Source organism: Megascapheus bottae, chromosome 15 (genome assembly GCF_031878675.1).
Source record: "Megascapheus bottae isolate mThoBot1 chromosome 15, mThoBot2.hap1, whole genome shotgun sequence".
NCBI lineage: Eukaryota > Metazoa > Chordata > Mammalia > Rodentia > Geomyidae > Megascapheus > Megascapheus bottae.
In genome coordinates, this window is record NC_143523.1 from 55,476,682 (window position 1) to 55,502,604 (window position 25,923).

The 25,923-nt window shown below is 40.2% G+C and overlaps 1 protein-coding gene and 1 pseudogene across 3 annotated transcripts in view; one reads left to right on the plus strand and one right to left on the minus strand.

Annotated features, from left to right (window-relative positions):
• Shld2 (shieldin complex subunit 2) overlaps positions 1 to 25,622 on the plus strand; it is a 63,275-nt gene extending 37,653 nt beyond the window's left edge. The window contains exons 2-9 of one of the 3 annotated variants that reach the window (XM_090346733.1): positions 224 to 1,711; positions 4,449 to 4,556; positions 7,251 to 7,445; positions 8,504 to 8,638; positions 12,337 to 12,543; positions 19,046 to 19,274; positions 23,447 to 23,562; positions 24,958 to 25,622. In XM_090346733.1, the coding sequence (XP_090202859.1) occupies positions 226 to 1,711; positions 4,449 to 4,556; positions 7,251 to 7,445; positions 8,504 to 8,638; positions 12,337 to 12,543; positions 19,046 to 19,274; positions 23,447 to 23,562; positions 24,958 to 25,205 (2,724 nt within the window). In that variant the 5' untranslated portion in view covers positions 224 to 225 and the 3' untranslated portion in view covers positions 25,206 to 25,622. Of the gene's footprint in view, positions 1 to 223; positions 1,712 to 4,448; positions 4,557 to 7,250; positions 7,446 to 8,503; positions 8,639 to 12,336; positions 12,544 to 13,733; positions 13,835 to 19,045; positions 19,275 to 23,446; positions 23,805 to 24,957 lie in introns of those variants that run through there. The other 2 variants (XM_090346731.1, XM_090346732.1) reach the window with 2 other exon arrangements.
• On the minus strand, positions 17,151 to 17,658 carry LOC150054381 (RNA-binding protein 7 pseudogene; annotated as a pseudogene).
• Positions 25,623 to 25,923: the final 301 nt, after the last annotated feature.

Genomic DNA, 25,923 nt, shown 5'->3' on the forward strand with positions numbered 1-25,923 from the left:
GTCTAAGAATCTTTAGATGAAGATTTTTGATGACTGTTTTAATTTCTCTTATAGGTATCATATTTCTCTTAGGATTTCTTGTGTACTTATGAATTCTATAAATAAGTGGAATGTCAGGAGAAACCACCTTATTAATTGTTTTTCATTCAGAATTTATATTTTATCTTGGTAAAAAATATATAAGCTGACAAAAAGTAATTTTGTACTTTTAAATTTTTATCAGGAATGATGAGTGGAAGATCTCAAGTCCACATTTTTTGGGGTGCTCCCCCTGTCCCACTGAATATGATGATATCTCAGGGAACAACTTCCTCAAAGCCCACTGCTGCCCCCTGGAAGGAAATGCAGCTTTTGTACAATCAGGATTGTTTCCATCTGAATGAAAACCATGAGCTCAAAGATCTGAAAGATTGTCAGATCCCAGAAGCTGAGGGACTTCCGAGCCTTCTTAGTGACCATCTTTTAGAGACCTCTGCACACGGATCCACTCTGTTGAAAGATGGCTGTATACATTCCACACAGAAGATAAAATCCCAGAAGGGTCCCCCTTGCGGCCCAGATGATGAGCCAGGTGGATTTAAAAGTGTTGTTCAAAATTCACCTGAAGAAGAAATGTTTCAAGAGCTTCACTGTGAAAATAAGAACATTGTAGGTGAACAGCCCCCAAATCAATCAAATAAATGTAGTCAAAACTTCCAAACAAATTCTTTTCAGTTAAATCTTAATTGTGCAATTGTGCCGGATTTGGCCCATGGTGCTGAACAGATTAACACAGAGCCAGAAGCTACAGAAACAAAGAGTGTGCCAACAGAACATCACAAAATACAAAACCAGCCTGGCACAAGAGAAGAATGGTCTGAAGGAGCAGTCAGAAAAGCCTCCATTCCAAGCATATCCACTGACACAGAGTTCCTCAGTATCTTGACCTCCAGCCAGATTGCTTTTTTAGCTCAAAGAAAGAATAAAGAGAAGGAGGATATAAATAAAGGCATCATAAATACGCAGACTGAACCAATGCCGGCCCCTGGGGACTTAGGAATAACTGCAGTTAATGCGATTCAGCCAAATGGTTTTGCAGAAGCTTGTGAAAGTGGGCAGAACCAAGCCTGTTCTGGAGAACTTCTGAGCCGTGTTTTTCCTGAAACAAAAAGTAGTCACATTTACATCAATCCTGCAAAAGGTCACGAAGAAAATTCAGGATCTGAAGAACTTTTCAGTTCTGATGATGAGCTGCCACCAAATGAGATACACATTGAGCTGTGTAGCTCAGGGATCCTGTGTTCCCAACTAAATTCTTCCCATCAAAGTGCTGGCAAACGAAGCTGGACTTCTGAAAATAAATTGGACCACCCTTATGCTTGGTCTAATGTCCTCCCAGTGCCTAAGAAGCGGAAGTTAGATTCTAATGCAAGAGAGGCAGCCGGAGCAGTGTGTCAGAGGAATGTGTCCACATTTAAGAATATTAAAAAAATATCACTAATCAAAAATTGTAATTCTAAAAGTCAGAAGTATAATTGTTTAGTTATGGTGCTAGCTCCATGTCATGTGAAAGAAATAAACATAAAATCTGGACCAAATTCTGGTTCGAAAGTGCCTTTAGCAACAGTTACAGTAATTGACCAATCAGAAATTAAGAAGAGGGTTGTGCTATGGAGGACTGCAGCATTTTGGGCACTTACGGTGTTTCTCGGAGATATAATTTTACTTACAGGTGAGGTCATCAAGGTGGTGGTGTCAGCTTATTTTTAAAGCTGTTTTTTTTGTTTCCTCCTCCTCCTCCTCCTCCTCCTCCTCCTCCTCCTCCTCCTCCTCCTCCTCCTCCTCCTCTTCTTCTTCTTCTTCTTCTTCTTCTTCTTCTTCTTCTTCTTCTTCTTCTTCTCCTTGTTCTTCTTGTTCTTCTTCTCCTTCTCCTCTTCCTCCTCTTCCTCCTCCTCCCCCTCCTTCTTCTCGTGTTTCTGCTTCTTCTTTTTTTTTGCAAGTCCTGGGATTTGAACTCAGGGCCTGGGCACTGACCTTGGACACTTTTTTCTCAAGGCTAGGACTTTACCACTTGAGCCACAGTGCCACTTCTGGCTTTTCTGTGCATGTGGTACTGAGGAATGGAACCCATGGCTTCATGGATGTGAGGCGAGCACTCTACCACTAGGCTATGCTACTGGCCATTTCTTTTTCTTTTTTTGTATTGATGTTGGGGCTTGAGCTTTTGGTCTGGGGACTGTCTGTTAGCATTTTTTTCCCTCAAGGCTGGTGTTGTACCTCTTGAGCTGCAACTCCTCTTTTGGCTTTTCAATGCTTTATTGGAGATAAGAGTCTCACAGACTTTCCTACCTGGACTAGCTTGGAATCAAGATCCCAGATCTCAGCATCCTGAGTAGCTAGGGTTACAGGTATGAACCACTAAGGCCCAGGAAAACTGGAGTTTGATTTTTGTTGTCTGTCACTTTTAAGTTTTTGAGGACTTTTTGCCTTTACTGGACTCAGTGTTACTGACCCTTATAGCATTGTGTTGGTCTCCTTACTGAGTATCCTAGATGTTGCTGTTTCTGGGTCTCTTCTCCCTTTATATCTTCTTTATTTATTATTTGCTTATTTTTATTATTCTCTCCTTACTTCAAGCATACCTTTCTACTCACCTTCTCCTCTAAGAAGCCTTCACCATCTAACTCTATGATTTTTGTCTATATGTCTTCTTGTTAGCCCTTCACTTTATGTTAACAGTCATAGATACAATATTACTGTTTTGTTATTGCTGGTAATGCTGTGTGTATCATGCTTTTTACTGAATAAATAGGTAAAAACTGTATGAGGAAGATCCTATTTATTATCTCCATTTTTCAGTTGAGAAAACTGAGACTTAAGAAAATAAAGTAACTGAGCACTGGGTGTGGTGGCTCATGCCTGTAATCCTAGCTACTCAGGAGGCTGAGATCTGAGGATCACAGTTCAAAAAAGCAAGCCTAGGCACTAAAAAAAGTCCGTGAGACTCTTATCTCCAGTTAACTACCAGAAAACTGGAAGTGTACTGTGGCTCAATGGGTAGGATGGTAGCTTTGAGCAGCTTTGAGCTGAAGAGCTCAGGGACAACGCCCAGGTCCAGAGTTTTAAGTCCCACAACCAATAAAAAAAGGGGGGGGAGGAGTTTGTCCTAGTGGTAAAGTGCTTGCCTAGCATGCACAAAGACTCAGATTCGATTCCTTGATACCACATACATAGAAAAAAGCCAGAAATGGTGCTGAGGCTCAAGTGGTAGAGCTCTAGCCTTGAGAAAAAGAACCCAAGGATAGTGTCCAGGCCCTGAGTCCAAGCCCAGGACTAGCAAAAACATTTAAAAAATTAAAAAAAGAAAAGAAAGTAACTTTAACAAGCAAGGAACAAAGTTATACCTGGACGCCAGGATCTATGCTTATCTAGTTATAAACATAACAGTTAATTTCTGTCCTGCTTTTTCATTTATCATAAGAAATAGAGCATTTTGTCATATGTTCTTTGAGATTAAAATCAATACAAAGATATTAGTGCCAAGAGGAAACAATTTAATAACCTATCCAAGAAAGTATATAACGGAGAAGAGGTATAGGTTTCTTTAGCTTCACAGTAAGGAAACCGTGGTATTTAAGAAACAGAAGATTTAATTTATCGAAAATATTTCTTTGGATACTGGTGTTGATGGCTCATACCTGTAATTGTAGCTCCTCAGGAGGCTGTGCTCTGAGGATTGCAGTTCAAAACCAGTTTGGACAGAAAAGTCTGTGGAACTCTTTATTTCCAATTAATCAGAAAAAAGCTAGAAATGGAGTTATAGGAAATACCCATCTGTCTAGCCTAAAGAAGGTAAGATACAGTACCAGCTTTGAGTAGAAAGGCCAGACTAGAACACAGGGTCCTAAGTTCAAACCCCAGTACCAACACCAAAAACAAAAGTCCTTAGATCAATTGCCTTAAATAAATGGAAACTTTTTCTGTAGAGCAGTGAGCTTCGATACCAACACCATTAAAATTTTTTTTGTACTGTTCCTAGGGCTTGAACTCAGGGCCCAGGTAGCTATTCCTGTGCTTCGTTTACTCAAGACCCTACCACTGAACCACAGCTCCATTTCGGCTTTTTTGGTTATTTTGTGGAAATAAGTTCTCACAGACTTTCTTGCCTGGGCTAATTTTGAACCATGATCCTCATATCATAGCTAGGATTACAGGTGTGAGCCACTGGTGCCTGGCAATAATACTATTTGAATAAATAGGAGTGCTTGGATCTCCCTTACCTATATACAGACACCTCTCAGTTCTAATTTTGGACTTGCTGGGATCTTTTTGTACCTTAGATCATCAGCTTGTATGAGCTTGTTTTGACAGGTATGTAGGAAGCATGCATACTCTTTTGCTATGATGGGTCAGTTAACCACAGAGTAAAGTGATATACAGCATGGTCACAATCTTTCTCCCTCTTCTAGATGTTACTATTCATGAGGATCAGTGGGTTGGTGAGACAGTACTACAATCAACATTTACCAGTCAATTATTAAATCTTGGGAATTATTCATCTGTTGAGCCTGAAAAATGTAAGACACATTTTGACTATATAATTTTTTTTCTTTTTTTTTGTTGATTGTGGGACTTGCAGTAGTTAACTGTAGCTTGAATCCTTGTTTTTCTATTTACCACTGTTAAGAAAACTACCTGTCTTCTCTGATGACCATTGCTTCAGTAAGCTTTTCTCCACAGTAAACACAGTAAAGGAAATAGTTCAAAGAGTCATGTCTCTGGAATGAAATCGACAAATTTGAATCCTAACCTTAGTTAGGATTAACTAAGTTATCTAATTTCATTTGTCTCCTAACTCATCTGTGCAGTGAAAATAGAGACTATGTAGGGGATTACATGAACCCTTCGTTCAGCTTGCCCAAAGAATGACATTTTTTTAATATATTTTTTATTGTAATTAATAGAAGGGTTACATGATATTTGCCAGATAAATGGTGCATTAATTCCCATACAATGATACCCTTTCACATGTCTTGGTCCCCATTTCCCTCCCCCCCCACCCTTCATCTTGTTTTCCCTCGTTCCCTATCCAATTTCAGATAACCAAATACAAATATATCCGATATACCAGGTAACAAAGTGAGATAGTGTAACAATATGAGATAACCAAGGGACAGTAGAAGTGATGAGAGATAACATAGTACCTTAAGAACAACAATCATTAATTATATGGCTTATGTTTACATCATATTTTAAATGACAAGTTTAACAAACAGTTGTTCAAGGAGGGAATCTCTAATAAAAATGACATTTTATATAGCTCTAATATAACCAACATGCTTATCAAATTAGACTAGGCTGTGGTTGCTCGTGTCTATAACCCTAACTACACGGGAGGCCGTGAGATCTGAGGATCATGTTTTGAAGCCAGCCTAGGCAGAAAAATCCAACTACCCAACAGAAAACTGGAAGCAGAGGTGTGGCTCAGATGGTAGAATGCTAGCCTTGAATGATAAAGCCAAGAGATAGTGCCCATGCCTGGAGTTCAAACCTCTGTAACTACCCCTCTCCATCTAGATTTATCAGCAAAAACAAGAAACAAAGTTGCCCTTTTTGAGTGTTAGATTATTTTAAAACAAATTCTAGATGAAAGGAGAAATTCAACACCCACTTATTTAAAAAAGCAAAACAAAACATATTAGTAAGACTAGGGATGTGGCTCAGTGGTAGAATATTTTTACCTAGCATGCTTCAGGCCCTAAATTTGATCCCCAGCACCACAAAAGCAAAACAAAACAATTCAAAACAAAAACTACTCTGGGAAATAAGAGCAAAAAGATATTTTCTCCTTTGATGCTAATACAGAGCATCAATATTGTACTATAATTATTGTATAGCAAATAGTAGATCAGTAACTTAAATATACTTAGTTCTAAATCCAGCGCTTATTTAAACCCTGAAGCACTTCCATTAGCATCATGAGGCGGATGGGGAGTCCACTCTGGGGGCAGCTGTTGATCTCATGCTGTAGTTACCACCCAGTGTCACTATATGAAGAGAGGCTTCCTGGCTAAAGAACAATACCAATGATCTCTGTTTACAGGTGCTAAGATAACATACCTGGAAAACTCTATAGACAATGAAAGATAAAACTAATTCACACAATAAAAGGATTCAGTGGAACAGGAGGATACCAAATTACTGTTAGCAAATTTAAGCCAGGCTCTGTGGCTACTAAGTAGCTAAGTTATCCTAGTTACTGAGGGTGGTGAAGAATGGGGGATCATGATTTAGGGACAACTGGCCGGCACATGTGGTGGTACGTGCTTATTTGTCAGCTACAGGTGCTTGAGCACCGAGGTGTGTGCCTGATCATTGTTTCGTTCTCTTTCCTATGTGACATTTGGTTGGGGGAAGGAGGATGACAGCACTGCAGACTCATGAAAGTGGTGACAGTGCTCTGCCTGGGAGAGAGCAGGACATGCACAGGGAGATACAGCCAGGTAGCCTCAGCCTGGGAAGGAGCAGGGCATGCACAAGGAAAGTCAGCCAGTTGGCTCATAGAGTATTTCACATGAGATGTACCAGGATATTTGGGAAAGACATGATCAAGTAAGACACTAGGAACTGAGAAATAGAAAAGGAACATGTGTAACTGCATAGAGAAGTAAAGTAACAAAAGAAAAATTTTGGAGATGGTAAATAATTGTTTCCATTGCTTAAAACCATTAGCCTTTAGTTTTGCTTCTAAACAAACTCAAGAAAAAGTTACATGTTTTATAGAAATGAAATCCTGTTTTAACATCTAATCATACAACATAAAACACAGTTCTCTCTCTCCCTCTCCCTCTCTCCCTCTCCCTCTCTCCCTCTCCCTCTCTCCCTCTCCCTCTCTCCCTCTCCCTCTCTCCCTCTCCCTCTCCCTCTCCCTGTCCGCCTCCCCTCCCCCTCCCCCTCCCCCTCCCCCCTCCCCCCCCCCCCCTCTCTCTCTCTCTCTCTCTCTCTCTCTCTCTCTCTCTCTCTCTCTGCCTGAGCACTGTCCCTGGGCTTTCCTCAAGGCTAGAGCTCTACCACTTTTGAGCCACAGCACCACTTCCACCCTTTTCTATGTATGTGGTACCAAGGAATTGAACTCATGTCTTCATGCATGCTAGGCAAGCACTCTACCACTAGGCCAAACTTCTGACCATAAAACACAGTTCTAAGAAAATATACAGTTGTCAAGAAAGTACCATGCTGCCATTTTGTTTGTGTGTGTTTTTATTCCTTAGATTTCAGTATAATTGGCAATGTTGTGCTTCAGGACCTACTGGCATATGTGAATTCACAGCACCCATATCTCAAAGATCTTCCTCCCAGGCAACTTCAGAGAACAAACACTGTAGAATTTGTAGAACTGAAACAGCTGCAGCCTGATGTCCTGGTCCATGCCCTACTAAGAGTGGTGGAGATTACCATATTGACAGGTAAGCATTTGGCTGCCTTTTTAATTTTTGTTTATGAACATTAAGGTATGTGCCAGGCTGAAGAGCTGAGGATTACAGCTGGAAACCATCTGGAGCAGGAAGTCTGAGACTTTCTCTCCCCACCCCCTGCCAGTACTAAGGCTTAAACTCTGAGCAGTGTCCCTGAGCTTCTTTTGCTCAAGGCTAGAACCTTACCACTTGAACCACAGAACCACTTCTGGCATTTCCTATGTATGTAGTACTGAGGAATCAACCCCAGGGCTTCATGCATGCTTCTTTGTTCATGCTAGACAAGCACTCTACCACTCAGCCACATTCCCAACCCAGGAAGTCTGAGACTCTTATGTCCAGTTAACCACCAAAAAGACAGAAGTAGAAGCATGACACAAATGTTAACAGTGCTAAACTTCAGCAAAAAAGCTCTGGGGCAGGCCCTAAGTTCAAGCTCCAGAACCAGCACCAAAAGAAACAAAACAAAACAACAACCAAAAAATTAAGGTAGGGATGAGAGTTTGGCCTAGTGGTAGAGTGCTTGCCTAGCATGCACAAAGACTTGGGTTCAATTCCTCGGTACCACATACATAGAAAAAGCCAGAAGAGGTACTGTGGCTCATGTGGCAGAGCACTAGCCTTGAGAAAAAATGTCCAAGGACAGTGCTCAGACCTTGACTTCAAGCCCCAGGACTGGCAAAAAATAGAAAAAAAAATAATAGTAGAGGGGCCGGGAGTTTGGCCTAGTGGTAGAGTGCTTGCCTAGCATGCACAAAGACCTGGGTTCGATTCCTTGGTACCACATGCATAGGAAAAAAAAGCTGGAAGTGGTGCTGAGGCTCAGGTGGTAGAGCTCTAGCCTTGAGAAAGTCCAAGGACAGGGCTCAGGCCCTGAGCTCAAGCCCAGGACTGGCAAAAAAGAATAAAATAAAATAAAAAATAAAATAAAAAAATAATAGGTGCCAGACCATCTTACTGTATTTTAGTGATCACTATGCATCTTTTCCTGAAATACAGTGTTACCTGTACCCTAATGCCAACTAAGGTACTTCTTTTTCCTCTTGCAGAGTCATTGTATACTTACCGAGGGCAGAAGCAAAAGAAAATCCTATTAACTGTGGAACAGACCCAAGGACAACATTACATGCTTGTGTTATGGGGTCCTGGAGCAGCCTGGTGCCCTCAACTTCAAAGGAAAAAAAGTAAATACTCTAAAAAGCCGTTAGTCTATTTATACTGCAGTAAATGATTAATGAGTCCAAGATGCAGAAAATCTGAACACTAGACAACTGTAAAACGTGATAATAAATATTCTGCATATTTCTCAGGTTATAATTTTATGCTTATAGCAATTTAAAAAGTATACTAAAGTCTTCTATAATTAGTAGTGGCAAAATAAAAGATTAAATTAATTTCCAGATACACTACCTTCTTTGTGAAAGTCTTACTTTGTTTAAATAATGTTATTTAGACATTTAATTATGGAGCAGCTCCTTCAGTTTTTCAGTTTTGTTTTATTTCTAGTTTCATTTTGTCTAAGAGCTCTGGTTTTAAGGTATAGGTTAGGGGGCTACCTAATCATAGGCATTAGTCCACAAATAACTGTCTGAGATTTTTTTTTCCCCAGTTGTTTTAAAAGCATGAGCTATTAGATATCATAGATGCTCTCTTTAATTTTGGCGTTTCTTATTATCATTATCATTATTATTATAAGTAGCTGTACATGGGATTACATTTCCTTAAGTCAGCTTATGAGTACAATGCTTCTTGGTCACTGTCACCCCTCCTTTGTTCTCACCCATTTCCCCCACCCTCATTCCTACCCTCAAATTACATAGTTCACTTTTTTTTTGTCAGTCCTGGGGCTTGAACTCAGGGTCTGGGCACTGTCCTTAGACACTTTTTGCTGAAGGCTAGCACTCTGCCACTTGAGCCACAGCGCCACTTCTGGCATTTCCTGTGCATGTGCTTCTGGGGAATCAAACCTGGGGCTTCATGTGTGCTAGGCAAGCACTCTACCATTAGGCCACACTCCCAACCACACTTTTTTTTTTTTTTTGATAGATTGTGGGGCTTGAACTTTGGGCCTGGGCACTGTCTCCTAGTTCTTCAGCTCAAGGCTATCACCCTACCCCTTGAGACACACACAGCATCACTTCTGGTTTTCTAGTGGTTAATTGGAGATAAGAGTCTCAGGGTTCTTTAGTGCCTGGCCTGGCTTTGAACCTCGATCCTCAGATCTCAGCTTCCTGAGTAGCTAGGATTACAGACTTTGAAGCCAACCGGACTATACTAGCTAGATCCTGTCTAAATAAACTTAAAAAGAAAGAAGAAAATAAAGCACACATGGATTAATGTTACGTTTTTCTTTAAAATATAAATCAAGATTTTGATACTGTGTGGATTTGTTTCTATAAATTATTGTCTTTCTTTTGCTGTTGTGAGATTCTTTTTTTTTTTTTTTTTTTGCCATCCTGGGCTTGAGCTCATGGCCTGAGCACTGTCCTTGGACTTTTTTCAAGGCTAGTGCTCTACCACTTGAACTACAGCACCACATCCAGTTTTTTCCTATGTTTGTGGTACTGAGGAATTGAACTTGGGTCTTCATGCATGCTAGGTAAGCACTCTACCACTAGGCCAAACTCCCGGCCTGTTGTGAGATTCTTTAGTAGTTAAACAGTCAAAAATGGTTTAATTAATGGTCTAAAAGTTATTTTTTTCATTAAGAAATAGTTTGGTCAAGTATATAACCCTCACACACACTTTTTCTTCTGTTACTGGGGCTTGAACCCTGGGTCTTACACACTCACTTGACTTTTTTGCTCAATGCTGGTGCTTTACCACTTGAGCCACCTTCACTTTATAGGTTTTTTGCTGTTAGCTGGAGATAAAGGTCTCATAGTCTTTCTTGCCTGCACTGGCTTGGAACTGCAATCTTCAAAACTCAGTCTTCTGATTAGCTAAGATTACAGGCTGGGAGCCACTGGTACCTGGCACCTTTTTTGTGTGTGTATGTGACTGGGTCTCACTCTGTCATCTAGACTGACCTGGAACCCACTATGTAGCCCAGGTTGGCCTACAATTCACAGTCTTTCTGCCCGTAGCCTCCTGAGTGCTAGGATTACAACTGTGCAGCATAACAGCCAACTCCACCCATTATTTTTTACCTGAAGGAGTTACTGTCTCTTTCCAAACTTCTGTCTCCTTCTTAGTATCTGTAGGTAGGATCTGTCACATTGCCTCTTAATCATTAATAGGGCTTGAGATTAGTCTGACTTTTGGCTTTTATGTTAAGGTCAATGACAAGTATTTGTTGAGTTGAGAAACTTGACAAACATGTGTTCATGTTTGAGCATGATTCCTTCCCAACATGTGTCCTCTGGGAACACGCTACTAGTGCATGCTGGGCAGATAGGTAGGTCAGAGGTGGAATGGAGCTGGGGCAAAGTTGATGATCCCATACCTACTCTGAATATCCTCTTAAAATAGTTATTTGATAATAGAAGAGAAATTATCATTATTCCTAGTACTTCTATGTACTTGTTACTACTCCTGGATTCCTTCGAATCCAGGAATTAAGATATAGTTGTTATTTGTGTAATTCTTTTGTTAATTTGGCTTGCATTTACTTATTTTTTATTGTAATTAATAGAAGGCTTACAGTTATATTTGCCAGATAGAGGGTGCATTGCTTCACACACATTGATTCCCTTTCTCATGTTTTTGTCCCCATCACCCTCCCCTCATCCTCTTCCCTCATCTTGTTTTCCTTCTTCCTTTTCCTATTTCAAATAAACATATATACAATATACCAGATAACAAGGTAAGATACTGTAACAATATGAGAATAACCAAGGAACAACAAAAGATGAGAAATAACATAACACATTAAGAACAACATTAAGTTTTAAAATCTATGTCACTTTCTCAAGGCAATTTTTAAAATAGAAAATAGCAATTTTGAAGTGGTTCTGCTTTCAGGAATTGTTAGCTTTCTGTTTATTCATTTAGTGTGTTCTCAGTGGATCTCTGTATTGACCTCTGTGTCAATCTGCAGCTACTGGTATATTTGCTCCCAGGGACAATGAACTCACACTGAAGTGATATAATCAGGAATGTCTCCCAAGCAGACTTGATTGAGTACTAGAGGAAATGGAATTGATTTTTTTGTGTGTGTGTAGGGGTGTAGGGGTGAGTAATAATAAATCTCTGGTTCACATTCCTTTGAAGCATGGCATTGCTGGTAGGAATTTGGCCTGCTTTTTTACACCAAGCCTTGGTTACAGTGTAGGTACTAATGAGGGTAAACTAGGGACATAAATTATATTTGCAAAGAGAATTTGCTAGGTCAGGCTCTAGTGGCTCATGCTCTGAAGTCTGGAGGTGTGGCTTAAATGGCACCAGTCTTGAGCAAAAAAAGCCAAGGGACAGCATTTTCTTTGAGTTGAAGTCCCACTGGTACTGGTGTGCTCACATGTGCACATGCGCGTACATAGACTTGGTAGCTATCCACAGCTAAACTTGGATACCAAGATATTTTTCTTTTCTTTTTTTTGTGGGTCATGGGGCTTGAACTTTGGGCCTGGGTGCAGTCTCTGAGCTCTTCAGGTCAAGGCTACCGCCCTACCCTTGAGCCACAGCCCATTTCGCATTTTCTAGTGGTTAATTGGAGAGAAAAATCTCACATTCTTTATTGCCTGGGCTGGCTTTGAACCTCGATCCTCAGATCTCAGCCTCCTGAGTAGCTAGGATGACAGGCGTGAGCCACTGGCAGCCCATTCCAAATTCATTAGTGATAAAAATTATCTTTAACTTGTTTAATTGGATCAATTTATTTAATCCAATCCTAGCCTACACTTTTTCCCTCTTTTTGATGACTTTCTGTTTTTATTTTTTTAAGATTACATCTGGGAATTTAAGAACCTTTTTGTTCAGCACAATTACATAGCAGATAACCTCGAACTGCATACAACGCCATGGTCAACCTGTGAATGCCTCTTTGATGATGACAGAAGGGCTGTTACATTCAGAGAAAAATTTCAAAAAAATGAGCATTCGTTTGTCAAGATGTTGCACTTGGAGACTCACCTAAAGGATAGATGTTCAGGTGAGATCTTTACATAAAGGGTAGCTAGGTTTAATACAAGCAAAGGAGCTCCCATTTGTGAGAAATATATAATTAAATGTAAAAGTAAACTATAGATCTTTGCATACAGGTGATCCACATGTTAGCTTTCTGCCTCCAAATCTATGAGATTAATCTATATGATTCAGAACCACTTAAAATGCTTTTCATGTAACTCATTGCTCGATAAAGCAGAAAGAAAAATGGCTTTAATTAGAGTCACTGTTGAGATAAACAGCTAGCTATCATGTAGACATGACTGAGATCTAAAAATGGATACTTTCTACTGTGGTTTAATGCTTGTCCACAAGGCTTCATGCATTGGAGGCTTGGTCTCTACTGTGGAGTTCGGAGGCGAATCTTTAAGAAGTAAAGTGGGAGAAGGGGTGAGTGGGAAAGTGAGTGAGGATAAATGTGGTCAAAGTACTTTACACACATGTATGAAATGGAACAATGAAAACTGTTGCAGTTATTTATGTAGAAAATGAAGAGGAATAGAGGGGGTGAGATTGATGGTATATATTGTATGCATATAGAAATACCACAATGAAACCCACTTTGTACAACTAATGTATGCTAATTAAAAAAAAACATTTAATAAAAAATAGTGGACCTGGGTGCTAGTGCCTCACACTAATCCTAAGGTACTCAGGAGGCTGAGATCTAAGAATCGTAGTTCAGAGCCAGCCTGGGTGGAAAAATCCGTGAACACTTATCTCTAATTAGCTATAAAAAAAAAAAAGTCAGAACTGGAGTTGTGGCTCAAGTGGTTGAGTGCTAGCCTTGAGTGAAAAAGCCAAGGCGCACACCCCCAGGCCCTCATACTGGCACCACTACTGACAGCATGTCAGGTGAACTTGTAGAAGGGATTGTGGGATCGTAGTGTCCCTGAGAGTTCCTGTTAAGAAATAGGAGTTCTCACATGCACCTCTGTAAGTCACTAGGAGACTCTCATCAGAATCAAGCCAGTACCAACACAATGCCCTTGAATCTTTAGAAATGTGAGTTAACTAAATCTATCTTCTCCAAAAGCTAGCTTGCATCACGTATTTCATTATGAACTTATCTGTGTATGTATGTATACATACATAAGTTAGTCCTCGGAGGCACTGGTATTCATATGTTCATACATTCTCCATTAATTAAATATAATTACAACAATTTGTTTTCAGTGGAGAAGAAAATGAATACATTTTGGTTTAAACTGTCACAGAGTTTGGATTGAAGAGGAAGTACAATAGTGAAAATAACAAGATGAATTTCTACAATCTAAGTAAGAAATAGATTTTAGTAGACTGCATTAGCTTCCTAATGCTATTACAGATTAAGTAATATTTGAAGCCCGTTTCAGGTTTTCTGAATTGGAAAATGATAGTGATAGTGATTTTGGAAGCTAATGGAAAGTTTTCCATTGGTCCTGATAGTAGATGCATAGTAGGAAGGGTTGAAGAAAACAGAATGTACAAACCTACATCTGCATGTTATTTTGGGTTTTGGTGGTACAAGGTTTCAAACTCGGGGCCTCTTACTAGACAGGTTCTCTATCTCTTTTTGGTGCTTTTTTGCACTGGTTATTTTTGCTCTGGCTTGTACCTGGACCACAATCTACTATTTCAGGTTTCCTGTTGTAGTAGAGATGACAGGTGCATGCCGCATACCCAGCTTCTTTAAAACCACATTCTTCCTGGATGGCCTGGAACGATGTCTTCCTGGTCTCCGCCTCCCCTATAGCCAAGATGACTGGTCTGAGCCACCACAACCAGCTATTGAGTTGAGAAGGGTTTTGGGAGCTCTTTGTCCTTGTCGGGCCTTATACTGTAAACTTCCTGATGCTAACTCCTCCCAAGTAACAAGTAAACCTGATTGAGGCCTTTACTCTCATGGATCTCATCTCTAACAATGTGTAGAGTTAAGAGGGATGAGATGGGACATCTTTATTTTCTGTGGCTGGATTTTTTTTTAAATAGGACATTTCCAACATATCCAAAGTATTGCTATACCACAGAGATAATATAAAAATTAATGAGAGTTTCCACTTTTCATTCTAAATCTTTACAATCCCCACATATATTTTGAACACAGTCACACCTCACTTTCACCAGCCCTAGTTCCTTTTTTTAATCAGCATATATTCACTATACAAAGAGGTTTTATTGTGGACTTTTATGTATTAGCCATACAAAGAGGCTTTTATCACAGTGTTTCCACACATACATGCAATGTACTTTGCTCAAATTCATTCCCTTTATTACTTATTCTCTCTCCATTTTAATATATTTTAACAGTTTTCATTATTCTGTGTTCACACCTACATATAGAGTACTTCAGTCCAACCCCCGCTCCCCAGAGGGGAGCTCCCTCTTATATACATGTCTTTTTCTGTTTTCTTTTCTTTCTTTCTTCCCTTCTTCCTTCCTTCCTTCCTTCCTTCCTTCCTTCCTTCCTTCCTTCCTTCCTTCCTTCCTTCCTTTCTTCCTTCCTTCCTTTCTTTTTTATTTGTTAGTCCTAGGCTTGAGCTCAGGGCCTGAGCACTGTCCTTGGACTTTCTCAAGCCTAGAGCTCTACCACTTGAGCCTCAGCACCACTTCCTGCTTTTTTTCTATGTATGTGGTACCCGGGTCCTTGTGCTTGCTAGGCAAGCACTCTACCACTAGACCAAACTCCTGGCCCGACATCTTTTTCTTTAAGATCCATTTCCACCTGTTAGAGAACAAAATGTAGCATGATCAAGATAGGAATAGATAAGGACTACCAGTTCTCCCAGTAACACCATTATTTTTTTCTTTCCATAAATCTTCCCTATTGCAATACATGACACCACTATTGGCTGTTCAGCAAGCGTCCAATCCATCAGTGTGGCTGGGATTTTTGAAACAGTCTTGCATTTTCCAGAGTCCAGTCCCCATTTTGTGGCCAGTAATGCCTTTCATTGCAAGATATTCTCTAGGGACCCTGGAGCCTAACTAACTTGCCACATGATTTAACTTCTTAACTAAATCTACCAATACAATTAGAAGAAGTGCTATACAATTGGAAGAACTGATAAAGCTATCTTTGGGTACAAAAAGACTACAGCAAATAGATGAACTTAAGAATGAAAGAGTTAACCATTGTAAGAAAATATAATAGGAGTTCAAAGTGTTTAATTCTTCCCCCTCCCTTTTTGTTTTTAATATATTAAAAAGCAACACAGTACAAATGTCGTTGTTGATAGTAAAAAGGACCCACATTTTCCAGAGTGAATTTTTATAAACAGTTCTTCAATGAAACAGAATCTTGGCACAAAAATGTTTTTGTTAACAAGATTAAAAATTTAAATCAGAAAATGTTAACTTTCTTTCCAGTCAATACCCCCCACCCCCCAAAAAAAGCAACTTATAGAAGCTGGATAATAAACTGTATCCTTACACCCTTTTCTGGCACTTTGAAGAGTTAAGATTTCTGAAGTCTGAGTAAAGCCCATAAAGGCTTCCATGAATCTTTTTTCCCAAAAAGAACATTTTTAGTTAAACATTTTACTTTTTTATCTGACTACACTTTAATATTATTGTTCTAAAAGAAGAGAATTTACATTAATGCTGTAATCTTTAATGTAAGAAAATGCACAAGGAGAGACATTTAACTTTCTGAGTGGCCAGTCTTACATGAAACATGATTTAATTTTTTTTTCTTTGCCAGTCCTGGGCCTTGAACTCAGGGCCTGGGCACTGTCCTTGGGCTTTCTCAAGGCTAGAGCTCTACCACTTCAGCTACAGCACCACTTCTGACTTTTTTCTATGTATGTGGTACGGAGGAATTGAACCCCAGTCTTCGTCCATGCCAGGCAAGCACACTACCACTAGGCTAAACTCCTGGCCCCATGATTTAATTTTTTTTAACTCCAAAATTTTGTTAGCACTGGTGGTTCATGCCTGTGATCCTAGCTACACAGAAGACTGAGATCTGAGGATCATGGTTCAAATCTAGCCTAAGCAGTAAAAATCTGACTTTTCTTTCCAATAAACTAACAAGCCAGAAGTGAAGCTATGGCTCAAGTGGTAGAGTGCTAGAGGTAGCTGCCTAGAGAAGGTCTCAAGATTAGACAACCCAGGACTGGGAATGTTGCCTAGTGGTAGAATGCTTGCCTAGCATGCACAAAGCCCTGGGTTTGATTCCTTGGTACCACATACACTGAAAAAGCTGGAAGAGGTGCTGTGACTCAAGTGGTAGAGCTCTAGCCTTGAGAAAGCTCAAGGACAGTACCCAGACTTTGAGTTCAAGCCCCAGGACTGGCAAAAAACAAACAAAACAAACAAATAAACAAAAAACCACTGTAGAGAACAGCTCTACAGGTTGCATATTTCTTATAGAAGTTTAAAAAACCCATAGCTGCAATTTCATACAAGACGAGTATTGAGGAATTGAACCCAAGACTTCATGCATGTTAGGTGAGCACTCCCAACCCTCTGTACAGTTTTACATAATTTTTAGACCAGCTTAGTCACAACAACCTAAAATGGCACTACATGATAATCTCGTTGTATCAATTTTTAGCATCAAGATAAGCACTATTTTCCATGTCTACTAATGTCTCTTCTGTTATTATAGTCCTAGTTCCAGCCATCAGGAATCCTGTCTTCATAGAAGTCATCTCTGATTTCTCTGTAATGGTAGTCAAGGCCCATGACCAATGTTGGCTATACCCTGTCTGCTAGGTAGGGATGGGAACTGGGTCTTTGCGCTATGATGACCACATATCTTGGTACCACTAGGAGCTTAAAGACTGGTTAAAAGTATGACCATGTGACTGATGAAAATCCAGACTGATCCACGTGCAAAGAACCACATTTCCCACCATTGTTCATCACTGCATGTCTCCGATGATTTTCTGGATCTCTGAATGATTTGCAGTGATGGAGTCATACTATACACAGTCCATTCATATCTGGTAGGAGATGTGGAAGCAGGATTTGCATTTATAACTTGATGCTGGGAATATGATAGACTGACATCCAGTGAGGCAGGTCTACTTCCTGATCTGAACTGAATTTTGATGGGCCTTCCCAAAAGTTTAATTCCATTAAGTAGAAGTAGTGGCATAAGAAACAGATGTTTCATGTTTGTATTTTAACTATTTTTGTATAGTGTAAACTGATACATGCACATTTGTACATTGTGCTTTTTTTTTGTTTTTTTGAGGGATCTATGCAGAGTGATCCAGTCTTTTTTTTTTTTTTTGCCAGTCCTGGGCTTGAGCTCAGGGCCTGAGCACTGTCTTTGGACTTTCTCAAGGCTAGAGCTCTACCACTTGAGCCTCAGCACCACTTCCGGCTTTTTTTTCTATGTATGTGGTACCGAGGAATCGAACCCGGGTCTTCGTGCATGCTAGGCAAGCACTTTAACCACTAGGCCAAACTCCCGGCCCCAGAGTGATCCAGTCTTTTTCCATCATTTGGTTGTGCTGACGACCTAGGAACATTGGTCATACCAAACATGAAATTTTAAAATGACCATTCTTGTAATTAACTTTTAAATGTTTATAGGAGCATGTGCTGTGGAGTAATCTGAAATTTGTCATATTTTTGTCATGAACTGTACTGCTCCTAATTATTGTAATGGAATAAAAATAGTTAAGGATGAAAAAAAAAAGAAACAGATGTTTCATGTTTGAAACTAACAAATGCACACTGCTTTAGTTAAAATCATATTTATTCCTGGCCCAGCCTGCTGGAACAGCTCAAAAAGGAATTCCTTGGTGACTTTAGTTTCAAGGCTCCCCACAAAAAGAGTGTTGAGTTATTGACTTGAAGCATCAAGTATCCATACTTCTAAGAAGAGTATGATGGTTAATCTTGGTCGTCAGCTTGGTAGGACTGAGAAGTTCAAGCACAGCTGTGGTGGTGGTGGTGGGGAAACCACCCCGAATAGATAATTGTCCAGTATTTGTTCAGTAGGTGAATATGTGAACCATTAGTTGGTGAGCATGCTTGAGGTTCCAGTGAGTCACACAAGAAACCTTTCTTGTCTTGTCTCATCTTATCCCATCTTCTTCTCTTCTCTTTTCATATTTATTTAGTACTGGTGCAAAGCTTGAACCCAGGGCCTGGGTATCCCAGTCATGGCTGGAACTCTACCACTTGAGCTATTTCTGGCTTTTTGCTGGTCATTGAAGACAAGAGTTGCACAGGCTAGTCTTCCCAAGCTGGCTTCGAACTAGATCTCAGCCTCCAGAGAAGCTAGTTTCATAGGCTTGAGCCACCAAATCCCTGCTATTTTTCTTTTATTTTTGAAATAGAACCTAAGTACATCTTCAGTCAGTTATAGGTTAGTCCAGACTTAATATGGAAGATATAGGTAAGTCTCTAGGAAGGGATAAAGACCAAAAGCAAGACTTCAATGTAGCCTTTACTAGAAGTGACTGGCAATCAACTAAATCTAGCCATGTTTGTAAGTTAAAGTTCTTATTTGGGTTCAATAAGTATTTCTTTTTATTTATCTTTCATAGGAGTAGTTCTGATTAAAGCCCGGATTGTAGAGCTGGTCTTTCTTATCCCAGCTGCTCAGAAGATCATCTTAAATGCTCACCGTTCTTTGGAGAACATTTTTTCCTCTCTTCCCAGTGTTATATTTACTGGCTGTGCAAAATGTGGATTGGAATTAGAAACAGATGAGAATAGGATCTATAGACAATGTCTTAGCTGCCTGCCCTTTGTTGGGAAGAAAACATACTATCGGTAAGACAACAAAGCCAGCCAAGTGGTGGAAATGTCTTTTATCCTAGGGCTGGAAATGACTGAAAAATTACACCTATCAATGCTTATTTTATATTAGAACTAATGAGAAGCCCAACAGGGAGCATGGCCTAGTGATAGAGTACTTGCCTACACAAAGACCTAGGTTCGATTCCTCAGTACTACATACATAGAAAAAGCCAGAAGTGGTGCTGTGGCTCAAGTGGTAGAGCGCTAGCCTTTCGGAAAGCCCAAGGACAGTGCTCAGGCCCTGAGGTCAAGCCCCCAAGACTGGAAAAAAAAAAAAAAACACAAAAAACAAAAAAAAAACTAATGAGAAGCTACTGTAAAAGCATAAATATTTCCTTATGTGACAAATAGCTATTTTGAGGGGTGCAAGGAAAATAGTGGATTGGACCCAGGACCTCAGGCCTGCGAGGTGACATTGTGACCCATACACAAATGGGAATTTTTGTATGTATTTATGCCATAGTGGGGCTCAGACACACAACCCAGGGCCTTGCACTCTTGCTTGGCTATTTTGTTCAAGGCTGGTTCTCTGCCATTAAGTTACATCTCCACTTTCAGCTTTTGGCTGATTAATTGGTGATAGAGTCTCATGGCCTTATTTTGGCCTGAGCTGGCTTAGCATTGTGGTCTTCAGCTCTCTGCCTCCTAAGTAGCTAGGATTATAGGCAGGAGCTGGGGATTTATTTTATTTTTTTATTTTTATTTTTGGTCAGTTGTGGAACTTGGACTCGGGCCTAGACACTGTACCTGAGCCCAGTGCCACTTCCAGTTTTCTAGTGGTTTAATTAGAGATAAGAGTCTTTAGTGCCCAGGCTGGCTTTGAACTGCTGTCCTCAGATCTAAGCCTCCTGAGTAGGAGTATTATAAGCATGAGCCACACCAGCAGGAATTCTTTTTTTTTTTTCAACATTTTTTTTATTGTAATTAGTAAAAGGGTTACATGATATTTGCCAGATAGAAGGTGCATTAATTCACATACATTGATACCTTTTCACATGTCTTGGTACCCGTTTCCCTCCCCCCCACACCCCCCACCCGTCTTGGTTTTCCCCCCTTCCCTAAAGAATAAATTGGAAGATTTTTTAAAAATCATCTTCACTTTCTTAGGAGAGAGTACTGGGCTTTGAACTCAGAGCTGCACATGATTTCACTGTTTTAGACAACTGTCAGAAAGATTTTTATTTACATTTTTAATCAAGATCTAAGTGTTTCATAAATAATGCATTTCCCCATCCTAATATATAAATAGAATTTAAATATTGACAGCATTGTATGATCTTACCTCTGCCTTGTTTGTCAAAGCTAGTAAATGTTTAACTTAATACCTTAGTTTTCCCATCTTTACTTTTGAAATTAAAGATAGCAAATGCATGTTGTATGGTAAAATGGCTAACTAGCTCAATAGAAAATCAATGTTCAAAGTCTTACACATCTTTTTTAAGCTTATGCATTTATAAAATAGGATACAGTATTTTATGCTCTTATTTCTATTCATTATCTAAAAACTAAATGTAGAGATAGTCACCATTTTTAATTTTCTTGAGTCTAGGTCTTGCTTTATAGCCTAGGCTGGTCTTATATTTATGATCCTCCTACCTCAGCTCCCAAGTGCTAGGATTATAGTTGTTAGCCACTTAAATTTAGCATTTTATCATGACATATTTCAAAAAATGTACAGATGTTTAGTCCGTATACTTCATTTCTATTTGCAAGTAAGTATGTTTCTTCTTTTTCTCCTTCTTCTTCTTCTTCTTCTTCTTCTTCTTCTTCTTCTTATTATTATTATTATTATTATTATTATTATTATTATTAAACTTGGGCTTGAACTCAGGGTGTGGGCACTGTCCCTGATCTTTTGTGCTCAAAGCTTGCACTCTACCACTTGAGACCCAGCTCAACTTACAGCTTTTTGGAAGTTAGTGGGAGATAAGAATGTCATAGACTTTCCTGCTTGTGCTGGCTTCAGACCATGATCCTTAGCTGTCAGTTTCCTGAGTATCTAAGATTACAGATGTGAGTGATAGGTGCCCAGTTTGTATGCTTATTATAAATAAATGGATGTATCTTGCTAGTACCTTATATGTTACTTTTGTAGGAAAGAAATTAAAATGACATCTGGTTTATAACAATTAAAATCAACTTATGTTAGTATTTAAAGCTGTCAATATATGCATAGGTGTGCGTTTTATACAGGAACTTTTTTTTGAAATATCTCTGCCTGTGTAGCTCAGGTAAGCCTTGAAATTGTGAACCAATTACCTCCCAAATGCAGGTAGGTTATTTTATCATCTCAAATGTTCATATTTAATATCATTATTTTTTTGCATTTTTTATTGTAATTAGTAAAAGGGTTACATGATATTTGCCAGATAGAAGGTGCATTAATTCACGTACATTGATACCCTTTCACATGTCTTGGTACCCATTTCCCTCCCCCCCACACCCCCTTAATATCATTATTTAGTATTCTTAGCATGGTTATCATTTGTAAAGTAATTATGGTAGATATTCAACACCATCTTTAATAATTACTTGTGTATATTCAGAATTACATTTTTGTATTCAGAATTACATTTTTGGAATATAGGAAATACATTGCATTTTGTTTTGCGTAGTAGTACACCAATGGTTCAGATTCCCTAGTCAGACTCCAGAGAGGCAGCGATATAGCAGGAGGTCTCTTAAGATGCTGTAGGCAAAGTATAGACTGGGGCTGGAGCATCTGTGATCCACGTGGTTAGCTGACAGGCTTAGATTCTGTCCACACGGGTATCTGCAGGCTGCCCGAATCTCCTCACAAAGAAGATTCCATTCTTCATTTCCCCAGTGCAAGCCAGCCAAAAGAGATTGCCAAGTGGAAGTGCTCCTTTTAGGACTTCTCTATCCTCAGAAGCCTGAAGGCATGCCCTCTGCTAAATTCTATACATTGGAAAAGAGATTTTGTTTTGTTTTGTTTTTATTGCAGAGCTGGAGCTTGAACTCAGTGCCTGGGAACTATCCATCAGTTTTCTTGCTCCAGGCTCATGCTCTCCCACTGGAGCAACACCTCACTTCTAGCATAGTGCTGGTTAATTGGAGTTAAGCATCTACTGACTTTACTGCCCAGACTGGCTTCGAACCATGATCTTCAGATCTCAGCCTCCTGAGTAACTACGATTATAGCCGTGAGCCACTGGCACCCAGCTCTGGAAAGCAGTTTAGTTATGGCAAAATGGACTAGAATATGACTAAGTACACACAAGACTTAAGAGGCCTTGTGTTTGGGAGAGAGACAGTAGTAGCTTGACTGCTGTGCCATAACTCAGTTTTTCAACCTCCCCCCTCTCCCCCAGTGTTTTTCTCCTGGGAACTTTCTGTGTTCTTTCTTGGCTGGAATTCACAAGTCTGGCTCTTTTGTCTTTTTAAGTGTGACTTCATCAGAAAAGCCTTCCTCAGCCACTCTCATATATCTCTGTGCAATTTGTAGTTTTTCAAGTCTTTGTTTATATGCTAGTACTGGGGTCCTGGGGCCCTGTGCCTTTTCTTCTTCCATTCATGTCTAGCATTCTCTCACCTGAACCACATCTCTATGCTTGGCTCTTTGGCTTTCCTGCCCTGGCTGACTTCGAACTGTGATCCTTAGCTTCAGCCTCCTAAGTAGCTAAGATTACAGGCATGAGTCATCCAATTCTCCATAGTCTTTTCCATAGAGTATTTTTTTACTGAGATATAACTCACATGCCATCAAATTAGCCCATCTAAAATGTACAATTCTGTGCATAGTCCACAGGATTGTGCCACCATTACTGTGAACAATTTTAGGACTTCTTTTTAATCACACACTTCCTCCAAAGTCCTAACTCCTCACCCCCTACCCCACAGTGCTTCCTAATCTACTTCTAGCCCTGAACATTTCATGAGAAATAGAAAAGCTAGTCAGAGTAAAGCCTAAGTATATGGTTTGTGGCAGTTTGTGGCTGGCCTCTCCTCTAGCATGTTTTCAAGTTTCCTTTACACTGCAGCATATATTAGCTGTTTCTTTCTTTTTGTTGCAAACTACCAGGTCAGGTGGATAATGATCACTAGTCATATTTTCTCTCTGTTATGCTATGTTTTTCTCTTGGTATATCTAATTCTAAATTCTGTTCTCAATTTGTTTTGGGCAGGCCAGCTTTAATGACTGTTGTGGATGGAAGGTACAGTGTTTGCATCCATGTAGGATCAAAGTTGATGGAGAAGATTCTTCTCAACATCTCTCCAGACTGCCTCCACAGACGAATAGGTAATGTATCAGCACCCTGCGGAAGCTTCTTTGTGAGATCATTAATTCAGCAGCATACACGACCTATTAGAACAAAAAGAATGCTGTGTTGTACATAAAACTTTTGGGGTCAATGTAAAAGCAGAGGTAATTCAGCTTGAGTGAAACGTAAGTTGAGTGGTGAGTGGTAAGTTGAGTGGTGAGACTCGCTCTCCTCCTCATTCAGTGAATAGAGGGAAGCACCTAAATTCTCTTTAAATTCATTTCTGTTCATGGGGCCGGGAGTTTGGCCTAGTGGTTAAAGTGCTTGCCTAGCATGCATGAAGACCCGGGTTTGATTCCTCGGTACCACATACATAGAAAAAAAAAAGCCAGAAGTGGTGCTGAGGCTCAAGTGGTAGAGCTCTAGCCTTGAGAAAGTCCAAGAACAGTGCTCAGGCCCTGAGCTTAAGCCCAGGACTGGCAAAAAAAAAAATTCATTTCTGTTCAGCAAAAACACAAGGACCCTTGTTCTGTAATAGTTTAAGAAGGGAATGTATAACACTATGCATGTGAAGATTGTCCACTGACTCAGCCTGGTACCAGGGACAGGATAAAGGAAAAATATCTGTCAGGTGATCAGTCTCCATTCCTGTCCTCATCAGATTCAAGGCTCTTTTCTGTAAAAGCTAAGACTGATTAGCATCCCCAATGCAAAAATCAGAAGTCTGGAATGTTCCAAAATCCCAAACTATTTCTGAGCGGCAGTGTGATGCCCCAAGTGGGACTTCCACCCCAACATTTTTGTGATAGATTATAGTCCCAATGCAGATTCGAGCTCACATCTGTAATCTTAGCTACTCAGGAGGCTGAGAACCAAGGACTGTGGTTTGAGGCCAACCTGAAAAGCCAGAAAAGTCTGTGAGACTCTTATCTCTAAACAGTAAAAAGCTGGAAGTAGAGATGTGGTTCAAAGTGGTAGAGCACTAGTGCCTAGGTTGTGAGTTCAAGCCCCAGTGCTGGCACAAAAATAAATAGAAAAGAAAGGAAGAGGGAGGGAAAGAGGGAGAGAGGGAAGGATGTGTGTAAGGTGTACATGAGGCATAAATAAACTTCATGCTTAGACCTAATACTTGTCCCCAAGATAAATCATTATGTCCCGTCCAAGACCCAAGCCACGTTTGCACAAGGCTTTTTGGATGAGAGCGGGGCACCTGACTGTGATGCTCCCGAGACAGCATGCCCTGAGCCTTTTCCAGGCTGTGCCCCCTCAGCTCAGTTCCTCACTATGTTCTCAGCCTGGTGGATACTTGAAACCAGAGGCTGAGAAAGCTAAATGAGGAACCAGGGAGAGCGTGAACCCCCTCAGAGTGGAGTGGTGGAGTGGGGTGCTGCCTGGTATGCAGAGGGCTCAGTGCATGCTGTGTTCCTCCTCAGTGCCTGCCGCTGACATCACGTTCGGGATGGTCGCCGCGGACCTTCTCCATGCCCTGCTGGCTGTCCGCGCCGATCCCTGCCTGCTGAAGATCCAGAGCCTCTTTGTGTCGGATGAGAACAGCTACCCACTGCAGCAGGACTTCTTCCTGCTGGACTTCCACCCTGACCCGTGGGAGGCCTGGAGCCTAGGCCGGCCTGAAGCCAGAGGAGGCCCGTGCCGGCCCCCAATGGAAGAAGCACTGAAATGATGTCTCTTTGGAAGTAAATGAGTCTCATGAATTCTCCGGGATTAAAATCATTTAAATAAATGAATTTGAAATATATTTATTAGGTGGGTGCTAGTTGCTCATGTCTGTAATCCTAGCTACTCAGGAAGCTGAGATCTGAGAATCTCGGTTCAAAGCCAGCCCAGGCAGGAAAGTCTGTGAGACTTTTTATCTCCAATTGATCACCAAAAAGCTGGAAGCAGACATATGGCTCAAGTGATTGTAAGCCTTGAGCAGAAAAGCTCTGGGAGAATATCCAGGCCCTGGGTCTAAGCCCCAGGATAAAGACACTTAAAAAAGCCATGAATAAATAATGTACATTTAAATAAATACAACAAATAAATGTATTTTATTAGCACAATAAAATTGTACTAAATGAATAAAAATCTGTGAAGTTTTTATTATTGTGTTTGCTTGTTGCCTAGCATGCATGAAGACACAGGTTAGATTTCTTGGTACCACATACATAGAAAAAGCTGGAAATGGTGCTGTGGCTCAAGTGGTAGAGCTCTAGCCTTGAGAAAACCCAAGGACAGTGCTCATGCCCTGAGCCCAATCCCAGGACTGCCCCACGCCAAAAAAAAAGGTTCATTTAGTTCATTGAAATTTTTTTCTAATTGAAGAGTTTAAAAGTTGGCTTCTCTAACAATGAACCTCAGTAGTTTTGTGGGTTTTTTTCAATAATAATGTGCAAAATGGC